The sequence below is a fragment of the Anarrhichthys ocellatus genome, unplaced genomic scaffold (assembly GCF_004355925.1).
Source record: "Anarrhichthys ocellatus isolate YVR2014 unplaced genomic scaffold, GSC_Weel_1.0 scaffold10, whole genome shotgun sequence".
Lineage (NCBI taxonomy): Eukaryota > Metazoa > Chordata > Actinopteri > Perciformes > Anarhichadidae > Anarrhichthys > Anarrhichthys ocellatus.
In genome coordinates, this window is record NW_022280040.1 from 4,585,667 (window position 1) to 4,598,632 (window position 12,966).

The window sequence follows — 12,966 nt, forward strand, 5'->3', positions numbered from 1 at the left end:
CTCTGATTTATCCCCAATCCTCCCCATCTATCGGCTGAATCCAGATAACAGCGCTGTGGTAGTTCTGTCACCTGTGTCTACATGTTCAACAAACTGATCCATCTTATCCAGCTCCCCCCTCCTCTCTCTTTCTGTGACAGAAATAGGGAGAAAGACACAGAGAAACTAAAATCATTTTTAGACCTGGCTCAAACCCAGGAGGCTTTTATTAAAGATTTTGCCCAGCCTATAATTCCACTCAATGCCTCAATGGCTCCAGTATCGTAAGATTGTCCACAAGAGAATCTAGAAGCACACAAATATAACAGCCACAGATACATATCACCTTGAAGTCTCCTAATGGCAGTGAGTTTATCTCAAAATCAGGCGTGCTTGGGGGGGGGGGGGGGGGGTGCTGGTTATATGATAGAAGGCTGCATAGTGCTCCTGTGAATGGGTTGGTTGTATTTTGTAGATCAAGTAATAATTGAAACTGATTTCCCTCTTCATTGTTTTGTCTCTCATATTAATCAATGTGCAGAACTCTGACCTTCTACGTGTGTGTGTGTGTGTGTGTGTGTGTGTGTGTGTGTGTGTGTGTGTGAGAGAGAGATGTGGCCATCATTGAACCCTGAAATGCACATGCTCACATATACAGTGTTGTCTGCTCTGAAGCCAAAGGGTGTAATGGAAGCAGGGGGGTGTTATTGTATTTAACTGCACCTAAAGAAAACTTCGTGACATTAGAGCAATATTAATGGCACATTCATTTCGGATCAATTAGCTGGAGGTTATGCAAGCCAAAGACAATCTTTTCTTCCAAATGTATTGAAGCTGCCATGGAAGCTTGATTTGCGCAAGTCAAATCTTAATCCAAACATTCAATTAAATGAAGTGATAGAGCATCTTATCGGGCTCCTCATCCCGCCTCGAGAAAGATTGGGGTCAAATACAGTCCAGCAACATATGAATAGTTGCGCAAAAACGATTTCCCAAAATGATCACCTATCAGAGCGCACGCAAAATGAAGCAATTAGCAAACAAATGCAGCAGATATAGAATTCAATCTAAGGCGCTAACATTGGAGCAGAAACAAAACAACTTAAAAAGGGTGTTGAATGATTTCTTTTTTTTGAACAAGGCAGAATACGTAAACAGGCTTACATACCTGTCACTGTTTCCCAGTGAAGAATTCATCAGATGCCATCGAGGAAAAGCGTCATTCGTGCAGGTTTAAAAGTTATCCGGTCATCGCGCCCAGCACTGCGACGCGAGCAGGAGGGGGGAGCAGGAGGAGCGCACAGGAGAACGTGAATGTGGGGAGCTCACAGAAGAAGCACTCGCTTACTACATTTCCACTGACCCTCTGTGGCTGTGTGACTGGCGGCAACACGCGTTGGGATTGCATTGATTTTGCAGCCACACGGGAGTACGAGCGTCTACGTATTGGAGACGTCAGGTGTCTCCCTTTGTGCGTGCAGTGATGCAGTGGCAAATGAAGGTGGCCAGTTATTAAATCCCCTCCAAATATGAATGTCAGAATAAACAGTTTTCTCTTCGATGTTTAATTTAAATAAAAGGCATAAACAAATTATCATATATAAGCTTGAATTGTGCTTTAGTCCTGTCGCGTGCATGGCTTTACTCCTCAAAATGACCCTGAGCCCGTCTGGGTCATGCTTGGCTGGAAGTGACATTCGCACAAAAATAGCCTAATATTGGCCTCATAAAACCAGAGCGAAAATTGGGCCAGGCTATGCATGAAAAATAAATGTATAAACGGACACACTATTGTTGCTCTGGCATCATATAGGTCACTCTCCACCCCCCCCCCCCCCGAGGAGGAGGAAAAAAAACACCCCGTGGTGAAGATTAAAAAAAAGCACCCACAGCTTGTGAATTATATCTCACGATCCCAGCCAATGTGCTTTTAATTTTTTACATGGCATTTTAAGATAAGAGTAAGCCCTGCAGGAGTACACTGCAAGCAAATGAGAACTAAACCAAACCAACTTGAAGTGTATCAAGAGAAGGTCTATGAACCAGTTCCACCTTGCAATGAATCCAGTTTCATTGGAAAACCCCAAACAAATTCAATAGACTTTTCTGTGGCACTGTGGTTGTATTTTACAGTACATACATTTTTCATCAATACATTAATCTATCAATTGGGAGGCAAATACAAACTGCACAGCTCACGTTTGCATATATTTCTATAGGAAACAAATGACAGCACTCACTAGATGTCATTACAAAGCCTCCTATAAAGGACACTTTTTAAAAAGCAGTGAGCAGCAGGAGGTTGATGATGTGATCTGATGAAACCGCCGGCAGCTGACAAACAGCCCGAACTGTTTATTTTTTACCACCAACCTATAGAGTCAGTTTGTGTTTTAACTAATGGGAAAGTGTCCAAATGTCCTTGGAAATTGGAGCCATCCTTCTTCTAGGGCAGCACGCTGGTAAATATCTCCTGTGCACTGCAGAGCTGAAGAGAATCCTAATACACACTGTGGCTGGCATGAGTCCATCCGAAAGTTGACAAAAGTTATGGTGTGTGACATCCATAACACATGCTGAATTTTGACTGTTGAGTGCACAGCGGTTTATCCACTCGTACGAAAACATGTCCACTAAATCCCCATTTTCTTTGCAACATTAAGAAAATCAATCTCAGTCTCTCCCACATGAATGGAGTCACGTTCAAGCTCCTTTTTCATGGTTGCAGAGAGAATCAATTTAAGTATATAACCACCCCCCCCCCCCCACCACACACACCACACACACACAAACATTACTGTTGATGTGTTGCTTATAGCCTGGATGAGAGAGGATAGGATGGAGGGTGAAGGTGAAGCAAATGGGGCCCCTGACAGCTGCTCACAGAGCTGTCGCTCACAGGATCCATATCTGTCTGGACCAATACCTTTGTGAAGGTCAGGCTCACGGGGGCATAGCTACAATAATCATTAAGGACAGCGGTGGGAATCATGGAAATAAACAGTTTCTGAGTTGGCTGAAATGTTGCTGCCATCTATTGGTCAAGAGATGGAAGTGCTTTTATCCCACATTCAAACTCCCAAATCCAAACTACAGTACAATACTAAAAACAGGGTTCGAGTATGTATGTATGAGTATGTTCAGTCTGGAAAAGTGACAAAATAAAGTAAAGTCAAAACAATCTGTATGCATATAAAAAAGAAAGAAAACTAGAATTTTTTTGTGTGTCGTTGACGGACACCATTCTCCCAAAATGCAGTGCACAAATGAAATGGAGGATCTGGTTAGGTTCATCATGCACATAGCTGAGGGACCCAACAACAAACATGTCAGCTGTTTGGAGGTGTTTCACGTTTAATACGCCAACAGGTTCTACAGCTACTTACAAAAACTGTTTACATTTTGTTCTCATTTCATGCAGTTGTATTGTTTTGTACTGGAATTTTAATTTATGTTCCAGTTTTGACCAATTTGTTGATGCATTTAAAAAGGTTAATTTTGTGAACACGATCACAATTAAAATTGTAGATTCTTTTTACCAACTTGCGGTAGTTCGATTTAGTTTGTTAATAATAAATATCTACGTATTTATTTGCTACATTTTTTTTTATAGAGATAGGTAAGCAATGTTTAAATTAGCCTGATAAGAATGAGCCCCGTCTCTTCCACACAGTGAAGCATACAGCTTATTAATTAATGCTGGTATAAGATCAGTACTTGATATCAGCTGATACACAAAGCCCACTCATCAAGACTGAAAAACTCAGATCTGTGCATCCCTTATTTTAAAGACGCTCACTACAAAAACAGTAAATTATGACAAGTACTGCAAAAATAAAAAAATATGGTGTGTAGTGCAGACTTGGGGCAAACTGCAGGTCTACAATATACACAAATATATGAAAAAGACATGTTGAAATTTGTAAATGATTTAATCAACATCAAGCACTTGGTATGAATCACAGAATAAAAAGGTCAAATAAGCAGCAAAAGAAATTTAACAAGGTAAAGAAGTTAAATCTTTAAAGTAGTATTTACCTATAAATTAACTGTTAATATGAATAAAATACGTAATTTCAAGAGTAACTGGCATCTCTCGTTCATACTCTGTACTTTTATATTAGCTGTATTTAGGAAGTGAAGCACAGAGTTCGGCGCAGGTTCATTTTCCTTCTTGCTCTGCCCACTCACTGTACCCTCCTTTGTAATGTCTCGCCCTAAGAAAAGAAGCATAAAGAGAAGAGCTTAGTCTCATCACTGTAGTCTTCTACTAAAATTCATCCAGCGTTCAACAAGCCAAAGCAGTGCCTTAGGACATTGTACTCTAGTCGCGCCACCAGGACGGATTAATAATTAAATAATAGATTAAAGTTGCCATTTATACAGTAGTGCTGCTACAGCACGGTGGTTTAGCAGGGTCCACATCCTCGAACAGGACTGAAATCTGAGACTTTATCTGTCACCTCTGACCTTTAATGGGTCATGTAGTACTTGGACTACTGCATGTTTTACACGTGTATACAGATGCATCCGCTGTTATTTACCTGCTAAATCCCAGCTGACGGGCGATATCCAGCGCTTTGGAGCTCCTGTTGCCACTTTTGCAATGAAACACGATGTTGTCGTCGTCCTTCCCAGGAGCCTTCGCTTCAAATAGCTGCTGAAAGTGTTCAGGGGACAGCTTCAGAGACTCCTCCAGGTTCCCCACTGATATTCAAAACACGCAAACAATACGAGAGTATGAACACATAGAAAACCACTCTTCCCCCCCCCCTCCCCTCCCCATTTTGTACAGTACTAACACTTACGTGGGATGTTAACGGCGTCTGGAATGCGTCCAGCCAGGTATTCATCAGGATTTCTCACATCAAACAGCTGAATGTCTCGGTTGGACAACATGGTCTTCAGCTGTGAGTACATCACCACTGAAGCTGAGGGGGCTACATAAAAGATTACACTTTAGTATGAGGTTAAAATCCACCTTTTGCCAATCGACTCCTTTTAACTGAGGCCTGTAACTATTAACTAAAAACCTTTAAACTTACCATCCATTGTTTAAACAGTAGCCTGACATGTAATTTAGCTGTGGTGCTGTCTGGTCAATGCTGAGAGGATAAACTAGTGATTTTCCCTACTGACAGACCATTGTTGTCCATTTGAAACAAAAATGCCAGTCAACCAAACTCTCTGTCTCACACAATCACATGAAAAACACTATATACACACTGCAGTCCATTCAGTGGGACAATGCTGTTAGTATAGCACAGTAGCACTCAGATAGCAGTTTAAAAAGAGCCATTTCACCACTACAATTGTAATATTTTGATATCCAACCCATGAGATTAAGACACACTGGCACGCGAGCCAACCGTGACATTGCAGGGATATTAAGGTGACCTCTGTAGGACACAGCCAAGGTGTACCAGGAAATTAATTTTACCGCTTTCGGATGTTTCTCCGTATTTGGGACTTGAGGTTGTAAAAGACCGTAAAGCTGAGCCAAGGGTCGGGTAGGACCTGCCTCTCACTTTCGCCACAGTCTGGCAGAAACCTCGAGACAGAACATAAGACCACATAGTGAGGACCAGCGCGACGTGCAGACTGCTGCGAAGTGAAACCATCTTCTTCTACTTCTTTTTTTAGGTTTATTGGCGGTTGGCAAACAATGAGTTGGTGCATTACCGCTGCCTACTGGACTGGACGGTGGACCCGTAGATCGACAGGTTGTTTTTATTCTCTCTATTATTCCTGTTGCTCTTAATTAACTAGGATATTGTGTACTTTCCTAGATGCCTTTCCCAACAGATTCAGTTTTACAGTTTTGTCATCTTCCCAAACTGTCTCCCCAGTCCTCCCAGTTGGTCAGTGGAAACAGCTCTCCCACCGTGGAGATATTTCTGCTGCACAAATCATGTGTATTAATCTGCATTTCTTAGATATTTGCTTTTGTTTTGCTTGTGAAAGACTCTAAGAGACTCCAGCCTGCACAACAAACATACTTCCATTATACTTTGAGATTGGATGCACACAGACACCCAACTTTCCTGAGTGACTGATAAGACCATACTAACAGCTTTCCATGCTCATAATTACATTTAGGTATAGTGTACACTGTACACTATCATAGTTTAATGTGTTAGAATGTTAAAATTGGGTCAAAACTGGTTGATGTTCTGAATCCAGAGACTCCATTGTTTTGGGAGTCTTTATTCGCGTCAGCAGGAACCGATTCAGCACCAAAGCCTAAAGACAATGATATAAAACTGGGTCAGATGGCTGAAAATAGAACTGCAGGCCCATTTTATTCTATTTTACACAGGTGGATCCACTAATCCTAGATGAAAATCAGGATTCAGATGTCTGTCACTTTTGTCCAGCAGATGTCCTCGTCGGGTTTTACATTTGCTTGTTTTTGGGTCAGCCTCCCTTTATTTATTTACCTGTGTGCTTGAGGCTGACTGGATTGTGTGATTTTATGCACAGTTGACAATAAGATTTAATCAAATCCTGTAAAATTCCATTTCATATGAAGAATGGAAAGCTTGATTTAAAAGAAAAGATCAGAGATATTACCCAACTCAAGATGCTGTAAATGCTGAATACTTCTGGAATGAACTTTCACTTTACTTGCTGCCCTTCAGCCAAAGAATCATTAGTGAAGTTATGCAATAAAGCAGTACAACTTTGGGGAATTTGTATTTTTTGTTACTTTTTATGTTGCAAATTCTGATTAATAATACAAAATATAATCAACACCTTATGATGTATTATTACAAGTTTAGATAAGACTGAATTGATCCCTGGGGGGAATTCACAAGCAGTATACTTGTGTCATTTAAATTATCCCCTATGAATCAATACTTATAATCCAATACTATATACATTATAATGAAATAATAATAATAATAATAATACTTTTACTTTTGGTATTTGCATTGTAGTTTATAATTATTGAGTCTTTTTGTTGATACATAAGCTTCAGGTTTTCAGAGTTGTGTGCAGTTCCGTTTTGTGCGTGAATGGAGAAAAACTAATAAAGCATTAAAGCATACAGCAGTCTGTAATACTGCAAATAAATAAATATTGCAATACTTTCATCAGTGGACTTAATAGACATTAGATGAAAATCTTCGATATCATTACTTTAAGTATACAGTAAACGATTTATTACTGTGATTTTAAAGCTTTGACTACTGTAATCTTTGGTTGAATACACAGTATTTTACTGGGAAATAGTATACAGTACGTTTCTGCTCACACACACAGTAAATTAATGTGGAATATACCGTGTATATTTTGATGCTAATACATTTCTACTTTTAATTAAATACAATTTCGAGTTACTTGGTTACTTTCCAAAACTGCAAAACAGCCTGGAGGAAAATGAAGTGAATAGAAAAATAAATAGAGTATGAATCATCACCTCTGGCCTCAAAAGAAGAACTGCAACTCTTTCGTGGACAATTTAGAAATATTAATCATCTGCTGTCACAAAACCTGTTCAGTGGAGGTGTGGAAAGTTTTCTTAAATCATAACTTGACTACAGAGAGGGTTATACTGCTGATGCAGTTTAGTCTACTCTTTGTTTTGGGGAGCTTTGTATCTGCTGCACAGCTGACTGATAAAAGAGGAAATACAAAAAAAGAGAGAAACGTTCATGGAAATGCTTAGTTAGTAAAAGACTCATCTTTGTTTTTCTTGTCACTAATGGTTTGAACCAAACAGTGATCTGAAAGCGTCCAAACACAGCCGCACCTCAGACTAAACCACATTCTCTACAAAGACGGAAGACGAAGAGATATATAAAATATATTTTTAGAACACTCCTTTCTAGTACTTTAAACGATTAACATAAAAACATCTTAGATTAAATGTAACATTTTCAACCAATATAGAGACGTTATTGGTGATTTTAGTCGGGTTGTAACATCGTTTAGAAAGCAATCCCCCCCTACGCTGATGGTATGACCCATGATACAGAGTCATATGACACAGTGAGTCATCCTGAACGCCTCGCGGACACAAACCATGGATATATAGAAGGGAAGTAACGTTTTCTGTCGTCTTTTCGCTAATTCTCGCCACTAAAACTGTCATAATGATGTGCGGAGGGACTGGCTCGGTAGCTGCTGCTACCGAAGAAATTCAGACGATCTGTGACAGCGTAAGTAGAAGCTAAAAGTATTATTGACTTTCTTCCCTCTGAACTATCCACAGTAAACAGGGCCTGCGTGTCATGTTTAATGTTGCTGTAATCTCATTGTTATTCAGGTAAAGGCCGCTGCAGAGGAAAAAGCAGGGAAAACCTATGACGTGTTTACAGCCAAGAGCTACACGTCTCAGGTAGTGGCCGGGACCAACTACTTCATCAAGGTAATTATGAAATACGAGACAAAACAAAACGGTGACTATCAACGACTTTTATTTTGTAGTAACAAGATCACGTGACATTTGAAGCGGTTACAGTCAATACGAATAAAGTTACAAGATGCAGAAAAAAGAGGGACTGCTGGAGAACTTTAACCTAAATGTAATGCATGCTGGGAAGTAGACTATATTCTAACAAGTTGACTGAGATACGATCAATTATTCAGTCACTACTGAACTCGTATGTTCTGGGAGCGATAACTAACAACCTTATCTAATTACACAGATAATGAAAGAAGGGTTCATTCAATATAACTTATGATCTACATTGCAAAGGAGTCTGGTTCTTGCTTTCTACATTCTTCAGGTGGACATAAACAAGACGTGCATTAAATGCTTACGTTGCTCCATGTCGGCTAGATGTATAATTAAGTAACCAAGATCTCCTGAAACTTCACTTTTACTTCCTTGCAGGTCCATGTGGGAGGACACGAGCATGTTCACCTCCGTGTTTGGAAAAAGCTCCCACATACTGGAGGAGGGTTAGAGTTATCTAATATGCAGCAGTCCAAGTGCCAGGAGGACCCTGTTGAATACTTCGAATAGGATCCTAAACCAAACACAGCTTCATTATAATCGGTTATGATCAAATTATCCTGGCTCAGTATATAAAACAATGCTTATGCAGTTTCCACTCCTAATATGTTACAACATGCTGTAGATCATGATGTAAAGAGCATGTAAAAATGTAACTTTTGTACAACATTAAAGAATAAATGAATCAGATTTGTTGTGAGGTGTTGCTTCTCTTTCTGTGGTATTTGATTTGTGAAACAGCGGCAGGACAGGGCCTATGCGTCTTCAGCTGGCAGACGAGTGAAGAAAACCGGTTGGACAAGAAGCAATCAAGACAAATAAGTCAATTCACAACTGGGTTTAGTGTCGAATGGATAAAGTCCTTCCTGAAGCGGCAGTCTGTTATATGAAATATAACAAAGCAGTCTGCATTTTGGAAAATGTGTATATTACTATGCACAAGACATTTAAATTGTTTATTTGCTGCAATGGTGCAGCAATTCAGTCACTGTAGAAACAGTATATTCATACTGAATCATAAACAATCTGAACACTAGTTCAATGTTTATCATGTTAAGTATTGTATAATGTTACTGTAATATCTGTCGGGACATTGAGCATATGTGATGCAGTTTAGTAACTTATATTTTACTGGAAGTAAACAAACTACTTCAGTGAAGATCTGGAACAAGCTGATCCACAATATGTGATGCTGTCATACAGCATTGCAACCTAAAGGTCACTATAGGATACATTTAAGGAGAAAAATGCTTTTTCATTCCCAATACATGGTCAACAGCTTAAAATAAAAAGTATTCAGTAGGTGTATATTTTAAAATAATGAATTTCATTGTTTACACCAAAAGTAACATTCAAAAGTAAATTTTTTTGGTTGCATAAACTGTTTCAAGGCTTCAAAAGTGGTGAAAAAAGACTAAAAATGACTTTCGCACGGACACTGAGCCGTGAAGCTCACCCAACCTTAAACACATTTGAATGAGTCACGTGCAGTATATAGATTCCCTCATCTTGTTTGAACAAAAGCGCATTGTGTAAACTAAGTACACATTCATGATTCACTACCACCGTGCTGGAGGTGAACCAGGAACTTGATTTTTATGGTACTAACATTACAAAATTACATACAAACTCTTGAATTTGATCATCTTTCTTAAAATATGTCATGAAGTTTCAATTCGCACAGCAATTATTGATACACTAACAATGTAATTACTTTTTTCAATGATTAACTATTTTCAGTTACATAATTTGAAGCCATTTCTAAATGTGTTTTGAAGTTAAATCTACTAACCTCTTTAACCACTGTTCTAACTAAGCAGCACAGACTACATACTCTCAACACAGGTAAACATACAGTCACATTATTATAGTGCACTCAGGCGCTCACATAACCGTCTCTGCAACTTTGATCAAATGAGATTTCAGAATGTGTCGGGTGGATTTGAGAAAATACAATTTTGCACAAGCCTTTTTAATTATTTACATTTGTTGGAATGGTGCAGCCATTCAGTCACTTAATGATATAATCTGTAATCAGTATATAATTAAATTAATTCATACCAAATCATAAACTATCTGAACACTAGTTTCATGTTAAGTATTACATATTATAACTGTACTGTGAAATGATTGGACGGATTTATAATAAAATTATTTTATTTCTAGTTTTGTCATTCGATTTAATTGCTGTCGGGATGTCAAGAGAATTTTAACAAATCCAACATTTTAAAATTCTAAAATACAATCGACCTTACCCCTAAAGGTTACATTACCCCTGTAAGGATACATTTAAGAAGAAAAATGGATTTCAAGAGGTTAAAACATAAATACAAGCCCTGATATTCTTGAATTCCACTCCTTTCTAAAAAATGGATGATAAAACAACATTTTTTAGGTGTGGGGCCGTGATATCGGCCTTAAACAGGGAGTGGAACACACTTCCCTGCATGCAAGTAGAAGATGCAAACGTGGAGTGAGACCAAGTCAGACCAAATCCTGATAGGGACCGGAGAGAAATGTTGAAACTCTTTGTCAACAAACCACATTTGTTACTTCAAATCCCACTGCAGCTGTTCTAAACCACATTAGGTTGTGTGTCAGCGGTATTTGTTAATCCCTGGACTTCGCATGGTCACGTCCCTGTTATCGTCTTGTGACTACTGTTCCTCTTTATCAATCACATGCTGCATGATTTCTGTTCCCATTGACAAATTAAATAAAGAGATAAGATATTTGACAATTGGTCCTGCAGTCCTTTGTCGTAGCGTTTATGATTTTAATCTAGAAACTCATTATAAAGTTGCTGGTGAAGGTCAAAAGTGAAACACATGATCTGTTTTTACCCTTTAGGATCCTGACAAATGACTTATAGGAGGAAATAATGATTTCTGTCTCATTTCTGGGGTTTAAATAAAAGTGTACTGAAACTATAAAAGGGAAAAATAAACAGACACGCAAAGTTGGGATGCTCCAAAGTTCCTCACAAGATGTTAATGAAGTATAAAAAAACACTGTGGACGGAAATAAATATTTTGAACATACAGTTTGATTAAAGTTGACTCATTTGATTATTTTCCTTATTGAAATTGTTGAATTCATCCAACGTCCAAAACAGGAAAAGGTGGAATAAGTAAAATCTGATTCTAGAAGGTTGTGTCATTCAGAGGGAGACAGTGTTTTTTCTTTTTAAAGGAAATAATTACATTGGTCAGGACCTGCTGGCTATGGCCATGAGACGATAAATATTTTTTTCCAAGTCATATTTTGACTTAACGTCTGTTCCTGGCTGAAAACATAAAATAATGTATAATAATTAAAAATGGTACAATTTACAGCACAGCCAAATGCTATTTTAACCCAGTAATATTATAAAGATTGACATAAATTTATAAAACAGGACATTTACCAGCAGATGATACCATTTTTTCTTCTTTTATTCCGAGTCACCCTTTGTACATCTCGGTCCCTTTTCCACCACATTGTGACTGCTGGTCTTCTTCCTGTACAGAGAACAGGGACTCAAGAAGATGTCCAACTTACAGATTTCTCTGCTAATGTGTACAATATTGTAGACGTAAAGGTCACCTGCCTGCAACTTAAAAAAAAAATGCATCACCCAAATTGAGGCACAGCTTCTAATTTGGGGTGTGAACTTTCCCCTGAAATTCTGTACATTATAAAGAAGGTTTACCTGAATTGTACATCTACTGTTTGCAAAAACGTCAAATTGCACATATTGTTGGTTAACATAAGTTTACTGTGTAAAGAGCACTGTGTAAATACTGTGTCAACATAGATAAAACACACCTTGGTTCCCTTTAATTTCATTCTCACACTCAACCTCTGAATTTCTGCCACGACAAGACTTAAAGCTATCTCGGTCCACGGCCAGTGATGTTTGGATCTCACTCCTTGTGTTTGTCTGCATTCATATCCCCACATATTGATATTCACATCTTTATCTTGAATAAAGGATTTGATGAAGGCAAGCCTATTTAGATATTCATCATTGTGATTGCACTCATAGGGTGTACAGATATTTAGGATAATTAATTCCATATCATGACTACATTTATCAATGAGTCAAGTTTATTATTCCAGAGAATAGCCACGTCCCCTGGTATCTTCCTTCTGACTATTCCCATGCCAAGGTCAGTTGTAGACTCATCAGACCCATGAAAGTTATTATCAAAAGAGTTTAGCTTTTCAAAGTCTTGCTTTGCTAAGAATGTCTCTTGTATACATAGTATGTCACAATTCTCCAAAAGGTTGCCAACAACCACGTGGCACGCTGTATTCAAACTTCTATTGAAATAATAAAGAAAGCATTACAAAAATCGTATTCTATGTATTGTGGTTCTTACATGCAGCATTTGTCTGATATCTAAAATATATGTTTTCTTGGCGTGAACAAATGGTGACACATTAAAAAGGAAAATAAATCGCCACCCAGACCTTAACATGGAAAACGATATTTAACCTTCTCATGTTGTGAGTTCTCTCTCTGACCCTTGACTGATCAA

The 12,966-nt window shown here is 38.4% G+C and overlaps 3 protein-coding genes across 5 annotated transcripts in view; 1 reads left to right on the plus strand and 2 right to left on the minus strand.

Moving 5' to 3' along the window:
• drd3 (dopamine receptor D3) overlaps positions 1–1,337 on the minus strand; it is a 16,718-nt gene extending 15,381 nt beyond the window's left edge. For all 3 annotated transcript variants that reach the window (XM_031850456.1, XM_031850455.1, XM_031850454.1), the window contains exon 1: positions 1,148–1,337. The gene's annotated coding sequence lies outside the window, so the exon portion shown is untranslated. The remainder of the gene's footprint in view (positions 1–1,147) is intronic.
• Positions 1,338–3,892: 2,555 nt separating this feature from the next.
• LOC116385210 (thiosulfate:glutathione sulfurtransferase) lies at positions 3,893–5,628 on the minus strand. The gene is made up of 4 exons (XM_031850463.1): positions 5,420–5,628; positions 4,788–4,919; positions 4,524–4,686; positions 3,893–4,196 (listed from the first exon to the last, which is right to left on the minus strand). The coding sequence occupies exons 1-4, from the start codon at positions 5,598–5,600 to the stop codon at positions 4,142–4,144; spliced, it is 531 nt and encodes a 176-aa protein (XP_031706323.1). The 5' UTR covers positions 5,601–5,628; the 3' UTR covers positions 3,893–4,141.
• Positions 5,629–7,983: 2,355 nt separating this feature from the next.
• LOC116385040 (cystatin-B-like) lies at positions 7,984–9,138 on the plus strand. The gene is made up of 3 exons (XM_031850212.1): positions 7,984–8,144; positions 8,252–8,353; positions 8,822–9,138. Exons 1-3 carry the CDS (start codon positions 8,079–8,081, stop codon positions 8,951–8,953), a joined length of 300 nt encoding a protein of 99 aa, XP_031706072.1. The 5' UTR covers positions 7,984–8,078; the 3' UTR covers positions 8,954–9,138.
• The last annotated feature ends 3,828 nt before the right edge of the window (positions 9,139–12,966 follow it).

Excerpts from the sequence above, each read along its gene's own strand:
- LOC116385210 (XM_031850463.1), bottom strand. The coding sequence starts at position 5,600 with ATGGTTTCACTTCGCAGCAGTCTGCACGTCGCGCTGGTCCTCACTATG. Across the intron at positions 4,687-4,787 it reads AGACGCCGTTAACATCCCAC|TGGGGAACCTGGAGGAGTCT; the intron begins GTAAGTGTTAGT and ends TTTGAATATCAG. Across the intron at positions 4,197-4,523 it reads CGTCAGCTGGGATTTAGCAG|GGCGAGACATTACAAAGGAG; the intron begins GTAAATAACAGC and ends TTCTTTTCTTAG.
- LOC116385040 (XM_031850212.1), top strand. The coding sequence starts at position 8,079 with ATGATGTGCGGAGGGACTGGCTCGGTAGCTGCTGCTACCGAAGAAATT. Across the intron at positions 8,145-8,251 it reads TTCAGACGATCTGTGACAGC|GTAAAGGCCGCTGCAGAGGA; the intron begins GTAAGTAGAAGC and ends ATTGTTATTCAG. Across the intron at positions 8,354-8,821 it reads GGACCAACTACTTCATCAAG|GTCCATGTGGGAGGACACGA; the intron begins GTAATTATGAAA and ends ACTTCCTTGCAG.